This window comes from Geotrypetes seraphini, chromosome 9, assembly GCF_902459505.1.
Source record: "Geotrypetes seraphini chromosome 9, aGeoSer1.1, whole genome shotgun sequence".
Lineage (NCBI taxonomy): Eukaryota > Metazoa > Chordata > Amphibia > Gymnophiona > Dermophiidae > Geotrypetes > Geotrypetes seraphini.
The window spans coordinates 123,626,593-123,648,549 of NC_047092.1; the positions used below are offsets into that span (position 1 = coordinate 123,626,593).

Genomic DNA, 21,957 nt, shown 5'->3' on the forward strand with positions numbered 1-21,957 from the left:
ACTGCAGGATTAAGGAAATTAGCACAAACCTGTCAAGGTAGTAATGGAAGGTGTGAGGAGAGCTATAGAAGAGGATAATGGCAACAAGGAATGAGGAAGACAGAAAAAAGCTGTACCTGTACTAGCAGCTTGAGTCGTGTGATCCTCTGGAATGGAAGAATCAAGAAAGAGGAGAAGGGAAGACCTTTGCACTTGGGGTTCTGCTCAAGCTCAGAGATCACTTCACGGAAGGCTGCCTTCTCCTGGCTGCAGACAGACAGACAAACAAGCCACATAAGAGAGAGAGAAAAAAAAGGAATAGATCTCTGCTCTGACTGTACTGCAGACTCACTGTACAGAAAACAAACCTAGTAAAGTTGCACCTTCAATTATTTTCAGTCATGCTAGAAGTTTTATGGACTGAATAACTAAAGACTCTGAAATGACTAGTAGAGCTTTGGATAAATCTCTCGGTTATCTGTGGGAAATATCCACACCATTACCAAGGACAGTAGAACACATGCTAGTTTTATCATTTGAGCATTACAGTATGCTGTGTGGGAGTACTGGAAAATAGTAGCTGTTGCTCACTGTACCAGTGGTTCAGGGTAATCTCTGCTTTAGCAACCTTATAAGCACTATGTGAAGGAAAATGGGTGTGCAAACAGGCATGTGAGTCAGAGGCAAAATGAAGCCTTTTCAAACAAAGGCATCTCTGTCATGAGCTACAATCATTAAAGTACACAAGCAGAACTTCCATAAGATAACTAAGACTACAAAAATACAGATTGGCATTTACCAGGACTGCTGCAAGGAAGATTCTGCTGTTGAAATCTCTGGGTGCCCATCTGTCAATACGCTGAGGAAGCTTATGTTACTGAATCCTATCTGGCACTAAAAGGACAATGCTATAGGGAAGCCAACACTGCAGGACTTCCAGGTCACATCAGTGTTGAGTGGAAGCTGTCACTGCAGAATTTCAAAGCTGAGCTTTAGTGGGAATTACTGGGCTACTAGCCAACTTAGCAAGATATTACTGAGTAGAGACAATTTCATTTGGAATTTTTTCTACATTGGTAATTTTTATAGATCATAGATATACATCTATTATACAATGATGGACATAATATTCTTTCATCAGTATAAAAAACATTAATTCGATGGTATTTTGTATGCATAGGAGGCAATTCTATAAGCCAGTGCCAATCCACATCAAAGGTGTCACTGATTGATAGGCAAATGATAAACTGTATGGGTGTAAACATGTGGGAGGAGCAAAGGAAGGCCATAAGTGTGTCTCATAGTTAGACATGTAGGGGCTGATTCTATACAGGGCGCCTAACTTAATTGGCAAAATACCCTTAACAGCCTCAATAATGAGTTTTAAAAAAATGTAATGGGCGATAGGTGCCTATTGCAATAAGCTTAGCGGTGCCTAACGCCTAAGTGAGCATTTCTATGGGTGGAGCATGAGTTGGTGCCACTAAGCACGATTGTCCAAAAACTTAGGCGCCTACATTTCAGGCGCTTAAGTTTTTACATAGGTGCCACTAGCTATGATTCAGTAAACAGTGCCTAAGCGTGAATGACACGGGGCTGGCACTTTTTAGGTGTTGGCTGATTTAGGTGCCGTTTATAGAATCTGCCCTCTAGTTTATAGAATACTATAAATTATGCACATTACTTGGTGCACTTAGGCACCAGCTTATGCCTGCGATGGACATAGCACAAGAGGGCATTCCTAAATATAATTGTGCCAGTTGCTGATATAACACTAATGTTTGATAAAGTAATCTTGGTCCCATAATGCTGTTATTGAATTGGCACTAAGCACCCCGCAATGCAATACCTAAACTGAGGCATCATTTTATAGAATTACCCCAAAAATGTTTGGAATTTCACTTCTTAATATATTCAGCATTAAGCCTTTTAATCAAACAAAATTATTCCCCCCTTTTACAAAAGCGTGGAAGAGGTTTTTAGCACCGGCCTGCGCTCTGCGCTGCTCTGATGGTCATAGAGTTCCTATGAGCATCAGATCAGTGCAGAGAATTCAACATGCTGGCCGGCACTAAAAACCTCTTTTGCGCTTTTGTAAAAAGGGGATATATTTTTGTCCTTGTCCTCTAGGTTCCCTATAATATTAATATGTTTAATAATCAATGTAACTACCCATCACAGGATTTACTTCTAAGGTTATCAAACGAAAACAAAACGGATTATCCTAAATACCACTTAAAATGATATATATAGTGCTCAGACTCACACTTCTAGTGTTTCAACTTAATGAATCAAGCAGAGAGTGCCAATGGGACCATCATAGCACTCACTTCCTATTCACCTCTCTCAAAAATTTATTATTTATCTAATAAGGGATAAGGCTCTAAATCCAAACCAGCATAATTTATCTGCTGATAGCTTGGATTTAACAAATTTCCTTGAGAGATTGGAAAGTGAAACACCAGTTACCGTTACTGCTACACTGCTTGTACAATTTGCCATTGATTCAGACAGGGAATGGATGCTTAAGTTTTTTTTCAAATATAAAGCTGTTCCATTTATGCCAAAAGTAGTGAGAATGTATCCAGACGTGCCACATTCAGCTCAGAAGAGAAGAAAGCAGTTTCTTATTTTGAGGTCCCAGGTTATGCAGTTGGGTGCAACATTTGTTTTGAGATACCCCTGTAAATGTGTTATGCACTATCAAGGGAGTAGATATGTATTTTTTGAACCTCAGCAGCTGTCAAAATTTATTTCCACCAAAGGGCACATTGTAGATAATACGTGAAATATGCTACTTGTGTATTAGCTCCATGAAGTAAGTTCAGAGCCCATCTAGCTACATCTTTATTTTCTTTTGAATAATTATCAATGAAACACTTCAGTTAAATTGGCAGTTCTAGCCTCCTGTATTGTGGCCTAATTTATACAAGCAGGCACAGTTGTTACTTCTTGGAAAATTAGGATTTGCCTCTTGAGAATGATTGTTAAACTGGCATTGTATTATTTCTTTCTTTCTGATTATCTGTTTGTCAAAAAGTAAAAATGTATAAATAAAGAATTTTTTTAAAAAAAGGAATGAAGAGAATATGCAGGCTAAAGGGAGGGAGCTGCTATTGGAAGAGGTGAGCCCTTGGAGAAACTGAAGGAGCAGAGGGGCTGGAGTTAGAGAACCTGATGGAGAGAGAGGAAGAAGGTTAAGAAGCAAGAAAAACAAGCTAAGGCAGGAGCCTTTGGAAGAATCCTACAGGCAAACCCAAGGAGAGTGGAAGAAGAGGTCTGCAGAGGGAAGGGGGCTGCAGGAGAGGGCGAGAGCCTGGCCACTGAGACTCTGCGTTAGAGAAGTAGAGAGAGAGCCCAGCTGGAAGCAGGGAGAAGAGCTGGGTGTGAAAACCCTAAGAAGAAAAGAGAGCAAGCCCAGGTGAGCCCCAAGCAGCCGCACCCCATCCCTCCGAGAACTGTACTTAAAGCCTGCAGCTGCTTGTTTTCAGTTAGTGTAGTAGGTGATCCAGAGTTCCTGACTCAACGAGCTGACTCCAATGGTTAATGAGGACGTGGACGCTGAGGCTCATGGTACTCAACACAAGACAGCTACAATGTTTACTGAGACTCTACTAGACCAGTAACATTGTGTGCACCCAAATGTTACTGTACTAGGCCATAGTTACCCCAACAAAACACACCTCAGATCTGAGTATTTAAGTTATTGGTAAAGTGCATTGTAGTATACTTATCTGAAGGAACACTTGTTAAATGCAAATTTGCTGGCACCTGTAAGGGGAGATTAGGTGTAGTGGTGGACAGAGGACCATAGTCCATAGTGTGTAAGGCTGCAAACCACATGGGGAGTGAAGCATGCATAGGGGTTTAAAAGTGGATGTGATATAGTTTGTATTTTATAGCATTTAACCTGACTTTCTATGAACTTTAAATGGTAACTTCAACATCCTATTTACCTTTATAAGTTTAACAACCACTAATGTCATCTAGCCTTACAAATTGGTACCTAATCTGAAGGGCTTACCTAGCGCTCTTCCTAGAATTTGTTCAATAACCTTTTCTTGTTGAATCCCTTGTTTAACACTTTACTCTCTTCCTTAACTGGGGATCCTCCCTTCAGATACCAACTCCTTACTCCTCCTGGCACCTTAGGATATTAAGCTATTTTGGGGTCTTAAACCCTATACTACTACTAATCATTTTTGTAGACCAGGTACCCCCTTTCCACAAAACGTTGCCACATATCTTTAGATCTTCTTTTGTACTCCTCCACTGTACTACACAGGCATCGTAACCGCAAAAATTGGCCCACTGGTAAATTTACTCGCAAGTGCCTGGGGTGATAGCTGTCAAAGTGTAGAAGATCTAATGATATGTGGCGATGTTTTGTGGAAAGGGGGTAACCGGTAGGGATCATAAAAAAGGCATATAAAAGGGCATTATATGCCCAACGGGTTCATCTTTTAGAAAGTACACCTGATTCCGTTGAGCCCCGACTGGTATGCACCCTTCCGTACTCATATAGGGCTTTTGAGATTAAGAAGATCATCAGGTCCCACTAGTATATCTTGCAAGTGCATGAGGGGTTTGATCAATTTCCCATTTTTGCGTATTCCAGGGGAAGAAATTTGCGAGATCGGATAACCACCTCTCAGTTTTTAAATTCTGATCTGAGTCATTTTGTGACTCCTAGGGGTCATCACAAATGTGGACGGTGCAGCATATGCTCTCATGCCATTGAAACACAGGAGATTACACCCCCCCCCCCCGATTACATAAAACATGTTTTAAATCAACACACAAATTATGATACTGAAGGGGTTATATATATGATCGCTTGCCCATGCTACCTGCTGTACATAGGTCATACCACCAGGACCATTCGGGTGCGGGTCACAGAACACCTCAGCAAGATCCGCCGGGGTGACATGGGAGCTCCACTTAACCAACATTGGCAGGCACAGTACCACACTTTAGAAGATTTAAAGTTTGTGGTGTTGGAAGCTTAAAAAAAGGTGGAAATAAGCAAGCCTTGCTATGGAAGAAAGAGCAGTCATGGATATTCCATTGGCAGACAGTGACTCCAGAAGGATTAAATTGTGAAGTGGAGTGGTGGGTGTTTCTACATAGATGATTGACACTCAGCAGGGTAGTTATACCAGGATATCAGATGAGAGTGACGTCAACAGGAAGTGAAGTAATCATGGGAGAAGAGTAAGATATACACCAGCAGCGTCATGAGTCTGTTTGAAACACTGCACTGTTTTACATTGTGAGTGGTATTTTCCATCTTTTCTTGTTCAAAAGAAGTTTTACTCATTATCTACAGCCAGCGTGAGGGGGGGGGGGGATTCTCTGAGGAAGCCACTGGCGAAACGCGTCAAGACCTGCTGGAGTGAGATAACTTCTTAACTACCTTACCTTCATTTCAAGCCTTAGCTTGAGAGATCGGATAGCGAGACACCGGTTACCGTTACTGCTACACTGCTTGTAGAATTTGCCATTGATTCAGACAGTCACTATAACGATTTGCATCTTTACTTATTGAAGATTGCTCTTAGAAAGAATGAACACTTTAAAAAAATTTTTGACACGGTTTAAACCTTTCTACTGATTGACGATGGTGCAATGATAGACTACTGAAAACGCTTATAGGGGCTTGCACCCGATTTGTGATTTTCATACCATCAATTTGGTTCTGAGCACCTTTGTCGGTTTGAAGGACTTATATTTATGAGTGTCTCCCTTCTTTGGTTTGATGAGTTACCTTCCCTTATACTACCATCCTTCAACACTAATGGCATGCATATAATTTACATGTTATTTGTGTTGAGCATCACTCGGTAAAATAAAATGTCTCTGTAACCTGGTGTTTTCCTCAAGTTTTCCGGAGTTTTGTGCATACAGGAGTGGTGCTGGATAGATAATTTTGTTCCTGTAGTGGGAGTAATACTCAGAAGGTGGGATTTTTTTTTTTAAATAAAGAGGGAGTGTAGATCTTGACAAATAAAACCCTGGACCTACAAGTAGAGGAAGAAGAGATAACTCCAATAGCATTGAGTAGAAGATTTTGTTATACAGAAGAGACATCACAGTTACTTACCATAACAGGTGTTATCCAGGGACAGCAGGCAGATATTCTCAAATGTGGGCACAGACAGCTCCAAAAGTATATTGCCACTTCAAAAACTTGAGAAAGTTAGCAAACTGCTCACACTGCACATGCGTGAGTGCCTTCCCATATCTCCCTTCTCCTGCCTTTTCTCCAAAGTATACAGATTGAAATATTTAAGTCTGTCCCCATATGACCTATGATGAAGACCACATATCATTTTAGTAGCCTTCCTCCGGACCGACTCCATCCTTTTTATATCTTTTTGAAGGTGTGGCCTCCAGAATTGTACACAATATTCTAAATGAGGTCTCACCAAAGTCATATAGGGGCATCGATATCTCCTTTTTCCTACTGGCCATACCTCTCCTTATGCAACCTAGCATCCTTCTAGCTTTCGCCGTCACCTTTTCAACCTGTTTGGCCACCTTAAGATCATCACATATAATCACATCAAAGCCCCGCTCTTCTGTCATGCACATAAGTTTTTCACCCCCTAAACTGTACTGTTTCCTCGGGTTTTTGCAGCCCAAATGCAAGACCTTGCATTTCTTAGCATTAGATTTTAGCTGTCAAATTTCAGATCATTTTCCAAGCTTCACCAGGTCTTTCTTCATATTATTCACATGTGACAAAAAACCATCTGGCGTGTCTACTCTATTGCAGATTTTGGTGTCATCTGCAGAGGCAAATCTTATCCGACAACTCTTCTCATCCACAAAGAGGCATATCTTACCCGTTAACCTTTCAGCTGCCCAGTCTGAGCATAAGAGAAAGAGATACAAGAGCCCAACCATGTGAGAATCGTTCTTTTGGATACTGGATATCCCAACTTGTTAGGATCAAAGGAGACAAAAAGTTGAGGAGATGTTCTGTGCAGTTGAGTTTTTTTCAAATAGTAGGCCAATGCTCATTTGCAGTCCACAGCGTGAAGAACCGTTTCTCCAGGATGAAAATGAGGCTTAGGAAAAAATACTGGAACTACAATAGATTGATTAAGGTGGAATTCAGTGACAACCTTTGGAAGAAACTTGGGATGGATGCGAAGCACCATTTTGTCATGATGGAACACTGTGAAAGGAGGATCCGCCATCAGTGCTTGAAGTTCACTAATTCGTTGAGCTGAAGTAAGGTAGATAAGAAAAACCACTTTCCAAATAAGGTCCTTGAGATGAGCCGTAGACATTGGTTCAAAAGAGACTTCATCAAAGCAGCAAGGACCACATTAAGATCCCAAACTACTGGAGGTGATTCGAGAGGTGGTTTGATATTGATAAGTCCTTTCATGAATCTGGACACAAGAGGATAAGAAGTGAGAGGTTTCCAATTGACTGGCTCGTGGAAAGCATTGATAGCACTGAGATGAAGTCTAATTGAAGTGGTATTGAGACCTGAATTAGATATATGCAGAAGATAGTCCAATACTGAAGAGACAGAGGTGGATCTAGCCTCATGATGATGAAGAACACACCAGGTGGAAAACCGTGTCCATTTTTGATGGTAACACTGCTGCGTGGACGGTTTTCTGGATGCTTACAAGATTAGTCTGATAGGCTGAGAAAGATGAAGATCAGTCGATGTTAGGCCGAGAGGTACCAAACTGTCAGGTGCAACACTGTAAGATTGGGATGCAGAAGAGATTTGTGATTCTGTGTGAGAAGAGATGGGAAAATTTGAAAAGGTATTGGTTTCTTCATACTGAGTTGAAGTAGTAGGAAAAACCAAGGTTGTCTGAGCCACCGAGGAGCTATAAGAATCATGGTGGCCGATTCCAGCTTGAGCTTGACAAGCGTCTTGAGAATGAGGGGGGTTGGAGGAAAAGCATAGAGAAACTTATGAGTCCATTCTAGTAGGAAAGCATCCGCTTGCAGATGGTGAGGAGAGTAATTCCAGGAGAAAAACAGGGGCAATTTATGGTTGTGGGGGGAAGCAAATATGTCTATCTGAAGTGTCCCCCACTGAGAGAAGATGTGAAGCAGACAAATCGAGTTCAAGTATGCATATATAGTATCACATCATACTTATACTATGAATTTATCTTGTTGAACAGACTGTATAGACTGTATAGGTCTTTATCTGCCCTCATCTACTATGTTACTATATTCATAAATATTGACTTCTTATGTTTTATATTCAATGGAACCTGTATTGAAGCAACTTACAGCAGCTTTCTGTATGTTCTCTCCTGATAGGTTTGGTTGCAGACATAAGTGATGTAAACTCCAAAATGATTGGCTGCATGCTGACAGATGATGTCACAGACATCTGAAATCACGATGTTCTCCTCTATTCGCTGCTCAAGATCCAAAAGGAACCTAATGGAGAAAAATCAAACCAGATACAGTTCCCAAACATCTAACAAGAAAAGCAGGAGTACAAGTTCATACATGTCATTGAGCTAATATGCAGGACTTAAGTCAGCCTGTTAGTTTTTGCTAGATAAGGTGACAATTGTACGCATCACAAGCGTTTTTATTCTTGCCCAATAAACCTAACAGCCATGTTGCTCAGAGCCAGTTTGAATCCTCTTTCTCCTCCATCCATTGCTATGAGCCGAATCTATCTTCAAAGATTGAGACAATTCAGTTCATATTTTTATTTTGCATTTAGCTGGAATAAAACATTCTTAGCACTTGAAAGTCCAATCTATCTCGGTCTAAGGTACCTAACTCTTCAGTAAAATCAGTAGGTGTTCACCTAAATAGTTAACTACTATATATGGGTCTATGTCATTATAGGTCCATCGTCATAACAATACCTTGTCACAAATAAAGAAAATGTAGCAGAACACCAAAATGTGTCTTCTTTGTAGTAACAGGAAGAACATTCTAGGTCCTTGCTCCAGAGTGGAGCTACTCAAAGCTTGGTGGGCTAGTCAGGGACACCCTAACAGAAAGTGATAAGTGGATTATCAAATTTTAAATAAAACTTGAAAACTTCTACAAAACTAGAAGGGAGTATAAAGATGAGTGTAGGGAGGGGTTAACTGCCATCCACCCAGGGAGTCCAAAATGTAGGAGATGTTAGTGGTAAGCTGCCTACTGAGAGGCCCAATGTGAATAAGGGTAAGGATAAAGGATTTAATATACCATATTTCTGTGGGGACAATCAAAACAGTTTTCATATATTCTATATTACAGGTATATGCAACGCTGTATAAGTCTACTAGCACTATAGAAATTATTAATAGTAGTATAGGGTTTAAGACCCCAAAATAGCTTAGTATCCTAAGGTGCCAGAAGGAGTAAGGAGTTAGTATCTGAAGGGAGGATCCCCAGTTAAGGAAGAGAGTAAAGTGTTAAACATCCCAGGAAATGGGAAAAGAGTAGATTCAAGGAGTGTCCATATGGATGAGCCAGAATAGGAGAGAAGGAAGGACTCCAGTCCTCTGTGAGGATAAAGGTTCCTAAAGGAAAAGAGGTTCTTATCATTCTGTGAAGAGTGACTGATGAGAGAAAGAGAGAGAGAGTGAGAGAGACATAATTAGTCCCTCCTTGAGCCCTAAGCACATACAGAATTGCCTACAGAGATTGAGGAGATGATTCTCAAACCTCTGCAACCCGGTAAAAAATCTAAACTAAACTAAACCTTAGGTTTGTATACCGCATCCTCTCCACAATCGTACAGCTCGGCACAGTTTACAGGAGCTGGGATAGAAAAGGAACTCCAATGAAGGGTTAAAGGCCATAGTAAAAAAAATGTTTAGAGGGGCTTAGTATACCAGACAGGGAGGCTATTAAACTTATCTACAACGCAAAAAAATTTGATCATGTATCCCCACTGATGATTGACGCACATTGGTTACCAATTAACCACAGGATATTGTACAAAATTATATTTCTAATCTTTAAGACTCTATCATCTAGCGAGCCACAATTCATTTCAAAATCTCTAATCCCCTACAAACCACAACGCTCTTTACGCTCATCAGAATTAAATTTACTAACTATCCCCTCTTTAAAAATCATCTTTATTGTAGCAGGCCCACAATCATGGAACTCCCTCCCTCAGTATATTAGAATGGAACATGATACCTCAGCTTTTAAAAAACTTTTAAAATCTTATTTGTTTAGGGACGCCTACGATCTCTAATATTTTAACGTATCTACTTGATCTAAATTAATATTCATAAAGAGTGCCTTGTAACAATTTACCCAACCTTTTGTTTTTTCCCTTTTTTCCTATGCCCTTATTGTAACTTTGTCCCCTTTTTCCCCGCTTTCTTGTTAGTCATTATTGAAATTTGTTGTTTTTAAAGTATATTAATGTTTCTATGTTTTATTATATTATGTACATCGCCTAGAATGTTTATATAGGCGATATATCAAGAATTAAATAAACTTGAAACTTGAAACTTGAGGTGGTCATTGGAGGACAATGTAGAATCAATGATGATGCCCAGAACTTTGCTTGAGAACTCAAGCTGCAGTGTGGAGCCAGAGGACAGTGGGATGAAGGTGGGTAGTTGGTCTAATTTTGGGCTGAGCCATAGTAGTTTTGTTTCGGACTCATTCAGTTTCAGGTTGAGAGTGATTTAGATTTACCGAGCGAGCTGATTAAATTTACAGACAATACCAAGTTGTTCAGAGTAGTGACGACACAAAAGGATTGCGAAGACCTGCAATGTGTCATAAACACGCTCGAGAAATGGGCCGTGACATGGCAAATGAGGTTTAACGTGGATAAGTGTAAGGTGATGCATGTCAGTAAGAAAAATCTTATACACGAATACAGGATGTCCGGTGCAGTACTTGGAGAAACCCCCCAAGAAAGAGACTTGGGAGCACTGGTCAACAAGTCAATGAAGTTGTCTGTGCAATGTGTGGCGGCGGCGAAAAGGACGAACAGAATGCTAGGAATGATTAAGAAGGGGATCACAAACTGATCAGAGAAGGTTATCATGCCACTGTACCGGGCCATGGTACTCTCCCACCCGGAATACTGCATCCAGCACTGGTCGCCGTACATAAAGAAGGACACGGTACTACTCGAAAGGGTCCAGAAAAGAGTGACTAAAATGGTTAAGGGATTGGAGGAGTTGCCGTACAGTGAGAGACTAGAGAAACTGGGCTTCTTCTCCCTTGAAAAGAGGAGACTGAGAGGGGACATGATCGAAACATTCAAGATAATGAAGGGAATAGACTTAGTAGATAAAGATGGGTTGTTCACCCTCTCCAAGGTAGAGAGAACGAGAGGGCACTCTCTAAAGTTAAAAGGGGATAGATTCCGTACAAATGTAAGGCAGTTCTTCTTCACCCAAAGTGGTAGAAAACTGGAACGCTCTTCCAGAGGCTGTTATAGGGGAAAACACCCTCCAGGGATTCAAGACAAAGTTAGACAAGTTCCTGCTGAACCAGAACGTATGCTGGTAAGGCTAGACTAAGGGCACTGGTCTTTGATCTAAGGGCCACCGTGTGAGCGGACTGCTGGGCACGATGGACCACTGGTCTAACCCAGCAGCGGCAATTCTTATGTTCTTATTTATTTAATTTATTTGTTTGTTTACTTGGATTTATTAACTGCCTTTATGAAGAGATTCACCCAAGACGGTGTTCAGCAAGTACAATTCAACATAAAACTTACAATTTTGTTAACAGCATAACAGTAGTAAAAAGATCAAATATAAACAAATGCAATGAGTGAGGTAAACTCAAAATCAGTAAACTGAAACTTAATAACAGTATTGAAATTCAAATGTAAGATATAATACAATGTCAGCATAATACTTATGAAACAACTAATAAATACACATAAGAACATTCAATAACATAGATATGACACTAATGCTTTTCTAAACTAAAACTTAGCTTTATAGACCGAATCATCAACCAAGAGGAGCTTGACTCGGTTAACAATAATGTAATGCATAATACATAAAATTGATAAGGAAAAGTAGACTGAAATAGTTAACTTCCAAAATGTTTAGCAAACAAAAAAATTTTCTGAACTTTCCGGAATAAAGCAAAAGAACCTAACTTCTTAATGTAAGCGGTAAAGCATTCCAGAATTCGGTTAATTTAAAAGCATAAGAATGACTAAATCTCTTAAAGGTTCTGTTTTTACCACTGAGAGAGGGAAGTGTAAGTTTTTATTTTTGAGAACTTCTGGCAAGGTGAGATCTATGAACATTCCAGTCTAAAGGAATCAAAGTGGCAAAAATGCCAAATAGGATCTTAAATACAATACAAATGCACTTAAATTGAATTCTTTGAGCAGAGGGGGTTGCGTGATCGAATTTACTCTTACCAAAAATAAGTTTAGCTGCAGTGTTCTGTATTAATTGAAGTCTCTGCAGACTGACCTTTGAAAGACCCAAATACACTGAATTGCAGTAATCGAACCATGACAAAATGATTGATTGAACCAATACAGAGAAGTGTTGTTGGTGAAAAAGTGCTCTCACTCTTCTCAGAGCATGAAGGCTGAAAAAACACTTTTTAATAAGCGAGTTTAGTTGGTCCTTAAATGTAAGTGAAGAATCGATAATAATATCCAGTATTAATGAGGAAAATTCAATTTTCAAAGATTCTCCTGAGTCTAAGATCACAGCAGAAGGGAGAGAATCTAACTTTGGGCCAAGCCATAAAAGCTTAGGGCTTCTTTTACTAAGCTGTGCTAGCGGTTTTAGCGCACGCACTAGATGCTAATGCCAGCATTGAGTTGGCGTTAGTTGTTGCTGCATAGTGCAGGGTTAGCGTGCGCTAAAAACGCTAGCGCACCTTAGTAAAAGGAGCCCTTAGTCTTGGAAGCATTTAATTTCATCTGGACTATCGTCGCCCAGGACTGAAGTTTGGTAATACAAGTTTCAAGTTTTATTACTAAGCGAAGTACTAAAATTGGTAAAAGTATAAACATATATTTAAACATACAATTTAAAATTTAAAATAATGGGTTAGACAAATAGACTTACAGACCGACTAAAAGTACAGTGGAGAACCATATATGGAAAGAACAATAGGGAGGGAAAGTGCAATCAAAGAAGGTTAATATTGAGTATCAAATTATCAAGATGTGGATCAACCTCAAGTAACATGAAGATATCATCAGCATATGTTAGTAAAGTTTCTCGGGTATTCAAATCGTAATGTTTCAATGAACTCATGTAGATATTAAATAAGATTGGAGAAAATAGAGAGCTCTGGGGGACACCACAGAGGGCTTTCCATGATTTTAAATTGGAACCTTTCATATTGAGTGAATAAGAGCGGAAAGATAGAAATTTGTCAAACCAGTCTAGAACAATTTGATCGAGGCCGATTTCTGAAAGCAGGTAATGCAGAATATTGTGATTAACTATATCAAAAGCTGCAGAGAGATCGAACTAAAATAAGATAGCATGCTTCTTACTAGACTGTAGCTGTTGAATCTTAGAAAGAAGTGAAATCAGAAGAGATTCTGTACTGAAATTCAGGTGGAACCCATGCTGAAAAGGCAAAAGAATAGAAAATGTCTCCAGATAACTTGAGAGTTGGTTGGCAACAATTGATTCCATAAGTTTAGTTAAGAGAGGTATATTAGCAATCGGTCTATAGTGGGAGGTAACAGTTGGATCAAGATCTGATTTTTTCAGAAGGGGAGTAAGACTTATTATACCCATATCATGCGAGAAAAATCCTGTTTCCAAAGCTTAATTTAATAATATAGTCAGCCAATTGATCATCTGAGGAGGAATATTGGCAAAAAGATAAGCGGGAAAAGGATCAAGAATACATTTACATCTCATCAATTTTGCACAAAGTTTTGAGACTTGAGACTCAGATATTGAGTCAAATGAATACCAGAAGCGATCAGCTGGCATCAACATAGAATTAGCCTTAGAATCCCTTAAAAAGAGACCAAGGTTCACTGCAGAAAAATAATTCTTAATAATAACAATTTTATCTTCGAAAAAAGAAGCAAGAGAGTCTGCTGTGGGTATAATACAGCTTATCCTATAGCCAAGGGCCCAAGTGCAGTTATTAGATGGGGACAAGATGGTTGGTACAGAGTCCATTCGGATAAAAAGAGGGGAGGATAAATTCAAACAAGTCAATTATACAGTTAAACAAAACATAAGAAACCGATTTAATTAGTGTGTGTTGCAAACTAGTCCTGGTGCAGAATGAGTGTATATAACACGGTTTTTGTTCCTGGGCAGTAAGTATAATTTCCTAATTGTTCATGCCTAAAAAATATAGAAAATATCTGTTATGCCATAAAACTTTGCCAAGATAGTCAGATTTTGCAATTTACCTATTTAAAACATGAAAATGCCAAATTTTAAACTTTTCATTCTTCTAAAGTCATAAAAAGCAACATATGAATCACAATTAACATTTAGAAGTGAGTAGTGTTTTGAGATTTGCGATTCTATTGCAAGTCATTTTCAAGAATCAACCCCCATATGTAGTCTCCCATCATATATTGTCGTTGGTAGCAGCATTCAAAGTCCAGTATATCCTGGCGGAAGCGCTCACCTTACTCCTCTGAGTATACTCCCATGTTCTCCTTGAATGTTTCAAGATCAGCATCCAGGACATGGACTTTGAGAGACATCCTAAAGCCCATTTTACTATAATTCTTCACCAGATTCTCAACCAACTCCACATAGTTTTCAGCCTTGTGATTGCCCAGTAAGCTCCAAACCACTGAGACAAAGCTATTCTAAGCCACTTTCTCCTTCCTAGTTAGCTTCCTGGGAAATTCCTTGCACTCCAGGATCTTCTTTATCTGTGGTCTGATGAAAAACACTAGCTTTGACCTTTGCCTCAAACAGATTAGGGAAGATATCTTGAAAGTACTTGAAGGCTGCCGACTCCTTATCTAGAACTCTGACAAATTGCTTCTTAGGGAGAGGAGGAGATGGATGGGCCATTTGGCTGTTATCTGCCATCATGTTTCTACATTTCTATTAGGTTCAATTTGATGTGCAGTTGTGGCATTAGCACCTTCTAGGGGTCCACTAGTGGTTCCCATTTGAAGACGTTTCTCCCCTCAGAGAACTCAGTCTGCTGTGCCTTTGGTAATGCACCTTTGTGTCCCTGCAATCCCAAAGGCAGAGATAGCAGGGAAACTTGGTAAAACTGTCTTGGAGACACATTAAGAATTCCATCATTCTGAAGTCGCCGATGACCTCCCAGCCGTATTCATCATACAACAAGGTGCCTAGTACGGTCCTGATGCTATTGTAATCCTCTTTGAAGTAGACTGAGTAAGCCAGTGGAAAAGATGGATACTTGTTCCAAATATGGAGTAGTACGGCTTTGATGCTCTTGGATGAACTGTCAATGAAGAGATGCCATTTTTTGGATTACAGGTGATTCCAATTGCCTCAAGCAGATTGGTTACATTGTGGAAGAAGCAGAACCTATCTTGAAGGGTGAAGAAGGAGGAAAAAGTTTGGTGACATTTTCTCTGATCTGTGACTTGCACACTTTCATCCAACTAGTTCCACTATTTAAGCCTAGATGTCAAAAGCTTGGCATTGGACTTGGTGAGACCAAGATCTCTGATCAAGTTGTTGAGGTCTTTTTGGTTTGGATAGTATGGGTTTCTCTTATCAGCTGCACCATTGATATTGTAAACTGGATCTACGTCTCTCTCACTCTGACTTGCTGCTCTCTTCTGAAGACAGCTGCTCTCTCTTGAGGAGTGGGTATGGGGAGCTCAGGGCAATGTGGAACCAGGGCAATGGATGAAGGAATGTCTTGATATGTGATAGCAGATGCATGCTTGCAGTCAAAAGTTTGGAAGGGTCCACCATGCTGAAATAGCAGTTGCTTGAGTGGTCAGTGAGTTCCTGCCAAATTCTTGGGATAGCAAATTTCATGGCTCTCTTTTGCCCCCTGTCCTGTAGAACAACACAATGAAATTGTGGCAATGAAAACAAAACATTTATTACACATATTTCATACATGATATATTTTCAAATAATGTTGAAAATGTTTAAATTTAAATATTTTTTTAAATTAAGACCCCTTTTATCAAGCTGCGTTAGGATTTTTTGTCACTGGCCGCTGTGGTAAAAAAAACTCTGACGCTCATAGGAATTCTATGAGCGTCGGAGCTTTTACTACAAGATCTGGTAATAAAAACCCCTGAACACGGCTTGATAAAAGGGGGCCTAAACATTATAAGAAAGTTTACAGCAGAAAACTCTGCCATCCTAGTGAGAAACAAAATTATCTTACCTTCCAGAATTTTTTTTGGCAGTGCTCACATGTGAAGTGAGGTGTCCAAGGTTTGTCTTGATCCCCATCAGGCATGCCGAAATATGCCTCGAAGGCATCGCACATCTTAGCAGATGCTTCTATGGAGTACTTTTTCCTTCTTGTCATGATAAATTGGCCACATACATACATGAAAGACAAGCAATCTGCACCCGGAGCAAAGCTACCACTAGGTCCTTCATTAGACCATCCTGCAGAAACTCCAGGACACGAGGAATCGATGAAACAGATGGGTCCACTTGACTCAGGGTGCACTAGGCAAGGCAACAACTCCAAGCCTTCACAAAGGCCACCCCTTTGGACTTTTGTTTGTTTTGAAGCAATGTGTCAACCACCCCTGAAGAATAGCCCCGGCTAGTCATGGCTGCGCACTTAAAAGCCATGCCATAGACCAAAGCAGTCTGGATTCTGCATCGCAATTGGACCCTGTGTGATAAGGCGAGAATGACAAGGTAGCCAGAGCCCCCAATCCTGCTGGAGCTGAACCAAGTTGGCATACCACGGCCACCTAGGTCATTCAGGTGCAACCAGAATCACAGGACCCTAATGGGCCACTATCCGCCTCAGCAGATGGGCCACAGAAGGAAGACAGAGGAGATCTTACTGTGGCCAGGGCTGAACCAGAGCATCCAGGCCTTTACAGCTGACCTCTTGACAACTATAGAATTTATCAGCTTTCTTGTTGGCCGCAGTCACCATTAGGTCGAATGTGGGGCACCACCAAGGAGCTATTATTATATTTGAATGCTCTTTGAGACAGGGACCACTCTCCGGGGTCCAGCATCAGACGATGGAGAAAAGCTGCTTGAACATTGTCCACTCCTATCATGTGCACTGCTGACAGCACCACAAGGTGTCTCTCCACCCAACAGAAAAGAAACTAAGCCTCAACGCTCAGGGAGGGATTCCTCATGCCTCCCCCTACCTATCTGTAAGCCACTAACATGACATTGTCTAAGAAAACACGAACGGCTCGATGATGGAGATGATCCTCGAAGTGGATAAGAGCCAGCCGAATCGCCCGAAGCTCCAGGTGATTGATAGACCACTTGTACTCTGAGGATGCCCACTGATCCTGAACAGGGCCAGTCATACACACCGCTCCCCAGCCTTTGAGACGTGTATCCTCAGACAGAATCACCCAATCTGAGATCTGGAGGGGAAGGACCCTGGAAAACAAGAGGGGTCACAACCACCATGCAAGACTATTCCATGCCACAGTTGTCCAGGGCAGCGGTGCATGTAACGGATCCCGCTGGAGATTCCAATGTGAAAGCAGAGCATCCTGCAACAAATGCAGATGGGCACTGACCCAAGGGACTACATCTATCATTGATACCATGTTCCCCAGAACCTGGAGGTATTGCCATGCCATTGGAACCAGAGTGATCAGAAGGTCCCTGACAAGCTGTCAAATCTTCTACTGACGGGCCACAGGCAGGAACACTTTGTTCTATCCTGTGTGAAATCAAATTCCCAGGTATTCTAAATCCTGCGTCAACTCAAAGTGACTCTTCCTGATCACCCAGCCCAAATGCTGCAGCAAGTGTACCACCTGATGAACAGCGAGGGAGTTCTGATCAACTGATCATCTAGATACAGATGAACCAGGACACTTAGGGTACTTAGATGGACCACCACCATCACTATCACTTTGGTGAAGGTCGGGGCTGCTGTTGCCAATCCAAAGGGCATCCCTGCAAACTGCAAATGCTGTCCCAAGACATGAACTGCAGATATTTCCGATGGTCTGTGAAAATGGGAATGTTGAGATACACCTCCGTCAGATCCAGGGAGGCTAGCAACTCCCCTGGCGCCACCGATGCTATCACTAAGCACACCATCTCCATGCTGAAGTGAAGCATTTTCAGCACCACATTGACCTCTTTGAGGTCCAGAAACAGTCTTCAATCATCAGACCTTCCTTTGGAATGATGAAGTATATCGAGTATCTCCCAGAGCCTGAGTCTCGCTCTGGTACAAATTCTATTGCCACAATATCCAGAAGTCTGTAGACTGTGGCCTGTATCCAAACCACCATCTCAGGGTGGCCCACAGGTGAATGCAGAAAACACTTGGTCAGAGGACAGAGAAACTCCAGTTTGTAGCCATCCCTCAGAATCTCAGCCAGCGGTTGGAAGTAATGGCCTGCTATTCTGCCATAAAAGCCAACAACCACAGGGGAGGAGACACTGGTCTGGCATCAGAATTGTTTCTTTTGCAGAAGCTTCTAGACAACTCCCCATGAACGGCTGATGTTGAGACCCACTGAAGTGCAGTCTGGATGATGAAGAGGTCTGTTGTCCTGTGGAAGAGTCTGAGTACGGACGAGAGCACCTGAAGGAATGAAAATTAGGATGCCCCGAATCCCTGGAAGGGTGGGATCTATTCACAGGCAGCAACTTGGGCCTGCAATTCTGCACACTGGCCATAAGGTCATCCAGACCCTGGCCGAAAAGCAGCTGTCCCTTAAAGAGCAACTGGCTCATGGTTGCTTTAGAAGAAGAATCGCCAGACCAGTGCCGGATCCAGAGCATCTTATGAGCCAAAACTGAATAGGTAGAGAGCTTAGCAAAGACTTTCAAAATGTCATACAAGGCATCAGCCATATAATCCACTCCCGAGATTATAAAATCCAAATTATGAAGCACCACAGTGTCAGGATCATGGCGCAGCGTAGAATGGAATGCCGATCAACAAAGAGGCCGAAGCCATATGAACACCAGCGGCCACCAAATCAAGCAGACACTTAAGGATAAAATCCACACTGGGGAGAGAAATGTGCTTGGTGACCTGCACCACAAAGGAATCCACCTTCGAGGAAGCAAAGCACTTGTTAAAGGCATCCACCAGGGAATAAAGCCACTCCACGGCATAAGCACAGCACAAGGGACCTTCAGGAGTCTCTTCAATGAATCCAAACGAGGTCAGGATGATCAGGAAAAGAGGCGGATTGTGGTCTCCATTACTCATGAGGGAACATTCTTCAGTGACAGCCAGCTCAGACTGCAGCTTTAATGCCTTTAGACATTTCAGAGATCAAATTTACAATAAGTGCGTGCTTGAAAAATATGCGCACAGTGGGATCCTTCTCCATATCAGTGGATCCGTAGTGGTCTGGATCCTGGCGATCTGCATAGTTGCAGCCACTACAGCCACCTCCTGCGAAAGCAGAGGTATGGAAAGCGAATCTAGCGCAGCCATGGGCACTATCTGCATACCTGCTGGCACCCCTTAGGGGAGACAAGAGAAAAGACCCAGGACCACAGTCGCAGGAGTCCCTGTGCTCGGCATGGAGACCGGTGAAAGGGAGATAGGTAGAGACCGGGGGGTTCCCCCCCCCAATTATGCTTGATAAAACATATCATCAAAATCTGGGGAAAACCCATCCTCCACGGTGGGAGCCAACCCCTGTGCTCCAGTTGGGGAATGTTTGGAGGATTTTCCAAGTTTATCCCTTGAGAGCGCTTGTGTTTTACCATAGCGTCACCTGCACACACTCCCCAGGGTCCATCCCAATGTCATTTTCAAAGGAATTGGGACAGAAGGCACTAGAAGACCCTCCACAGAGGTCAAAGGCACCGAATCCTGGCAAGTCTCTCACCTCTCGCGGGCTGCAGCACATGTGGAATACGGCTACGCATCTGACAGCCAACCACCACAAATGAGGCATGAATCCAGGACCGGATTAAAGGGTAGGCCCAGTAGGCATGTGCCTAACGCTCGAAATGGTCATGTAGGCCCGCTGAAGGAAGACAAACAGACCACTGAAAAAAATTTTTTCAAACGGTGACGGGGCCCTCCCTTCCAGCATCGATCGGCAACACAGGCTGCCCCCTCCCCCCCCGCTGACCTTCCTATCTCTCCTTCCCATCACGAGATGACCGACCGACCAACAAACCTCCCTCCAGCAGTGTCGGCAGCACTCTAAACAAGCTGCTTGCCTTCTCCTACCGGTGATTGCTTCTGCCACGTCATTGATGAAGTCATCAGTGATGCGGCAGAGGGAATCACCAGCAGGCGAAGGCAAGCAGCTTGTTTAGAGTGCTGCAGCTGCCGACTCTGCTGGAGGGAGGTTTATTGGTTGGTCGGTCATCTTGCGATGGGGGGGGAAATAGGAGAGTTGGGGGGGCGGCCCACATTGCCGATTGATGTGCCGGGGGGGGGGGAGAGAGAAAAGTGGTCTGCCCTGGGTGCTCCATTAACTTCTTCAGGCAGCAACATAAGAACATAAGAACATAAGCAGTGCCTCTGCCAGGTCAGACCAGAGGTCCATCCCGCCCAGCAGTCTGCCCCCGCGGCGGCCTAACAGGTCATGACCTGCCTTAATCACCAGAAGGGGCCCCCTTGCCCCCTTGGTTTCTCATCGAAGTCCTATCTTTCCATCAATGTCCTAACCCTCCGGCCTTGCACCTGCACGACCTGGTGAGCTGTCTATACTTATGCAACACCCCAGCACCTCCCTCAGTACCCCACGATCCCCTTTTCCCTCAGGAATCTGTCCAATCCCTGTTTGAATCCCTGTACTGTACTCTGCCGGATCACTTCCTCCGGGAGCGCATTCCATTTGTCCACGACCCTTTGGGTGAAGAAAAACTTCCTTGCATTTGATTTGAACCTATCTCCCTTCAGTTTCTCTGAGTGCCCCCTCGTACCTGTCGTCCCTTTTAGTCTGAAGAACCTGTCCCTGTCCACCCTTTCTATGCCCCTAAGTATTTTGAAGGTCTCTATCATATCCCCCCTGAGCCTCCTCTTTTCCAGAGAGAAGAGCCCCAGTTTATCCAGCCTCTCAGCATATGGGCAGTTTTCCAGCCCTCTTACCAGTTTCGTTGCCCTCCTTTGGACTCTCTCAAGAACTGCCATGTCCTTCTTGAGGTGCGGCGACCAATATTGAACGCAGTATTCCAGATGTGGGCGCACCATCGCTCGATACAGCGGCATGATGACTTCCCGCGTCCTGGTTGATATGCCCCTCTTGATGATGCCCAGCATCCTGTTGGCTTTCTTCGAGGCTGCTGCACACTGTGCGGATGGTTTCATGGATGGATCCACTAGCACACCCAAGTCTCTCTCAAGTCCGGTGTCTTCCAGCAATCTCCCCCCCATTTTATACTCGAACAACGGGTTCTTTTTCCCTATGTGCATGACCTTCCTCTCTGCCAGGTCCTGCCTACTTCCTGTTTCCATGAAGGCAGGACCCGACAGAGAAGAAGGCCTGAAGCTGGCAATAGCAGTGAATTGTGAATGCTACTGCTGCCCGAAGAAGTTCATGAAGCCAGGCCTTGGATGACAGGAGTAAAGGGAGCAGAGGGGGAAAGAATTGCTGCACCCAACTGGAGGGAGAAAGAGAGGAGAAGGAAGATGAGGGAGGGAATGATAGGAGATGCCAGGGCTTGGAGGGAAGGGAGAGAGGAAGAGATGCCAGGGCATGGAGGGAAGGCGGAGGGTATGACAGACCAAGGGAAAAGGAAGGGGGAATGGAAGGAGGTGATGTTAGAGCATGGAGGGGGAGGGAGAAATGGAAGAAAAGGAAAGGAGAGAGATGGCAGGGAATCAGGGAAGGGGAGATGCCAGACCGTGGAGTGGGAAGGAAACAAAGGAGAAGAGAGAGATGCCAGAGCATAGGGGAGGGGGTAGTGACAGAGAGAAAAATATGGA

The 21,957-nt window shown here is 42.7% G+C and overlaps 1 protein-coding gene across 2 annotated transcripts in view; it reads right to left on the reverse strand.

The window, feature by feature from the left end:
* The window catches only part of NGEF (neuronal guanine nucleotide exchange factor), a 290,217-nt gene that overhangs the window by 79,243 nt on the left and 189,017 nt on the right, over nt 1-21,957 (reverse strand). For both annotated transcript variants that reach the window (XM_033958541.1, XM_033958542.1), the window contains 2 exons: nt 8,254-8,406; nt 117-246 (listed from right to left, as the gene is read on the reverse strand). In XM_033958541.1, the coding sequence (XP_033814432.1) occupies nt 117-246; nt 8,254-8,406 (283 nt within the window). The remainder of the gene's footprint in view (nt 1-116; nt 247-8,253; nt 8,407-21,957) is intronic.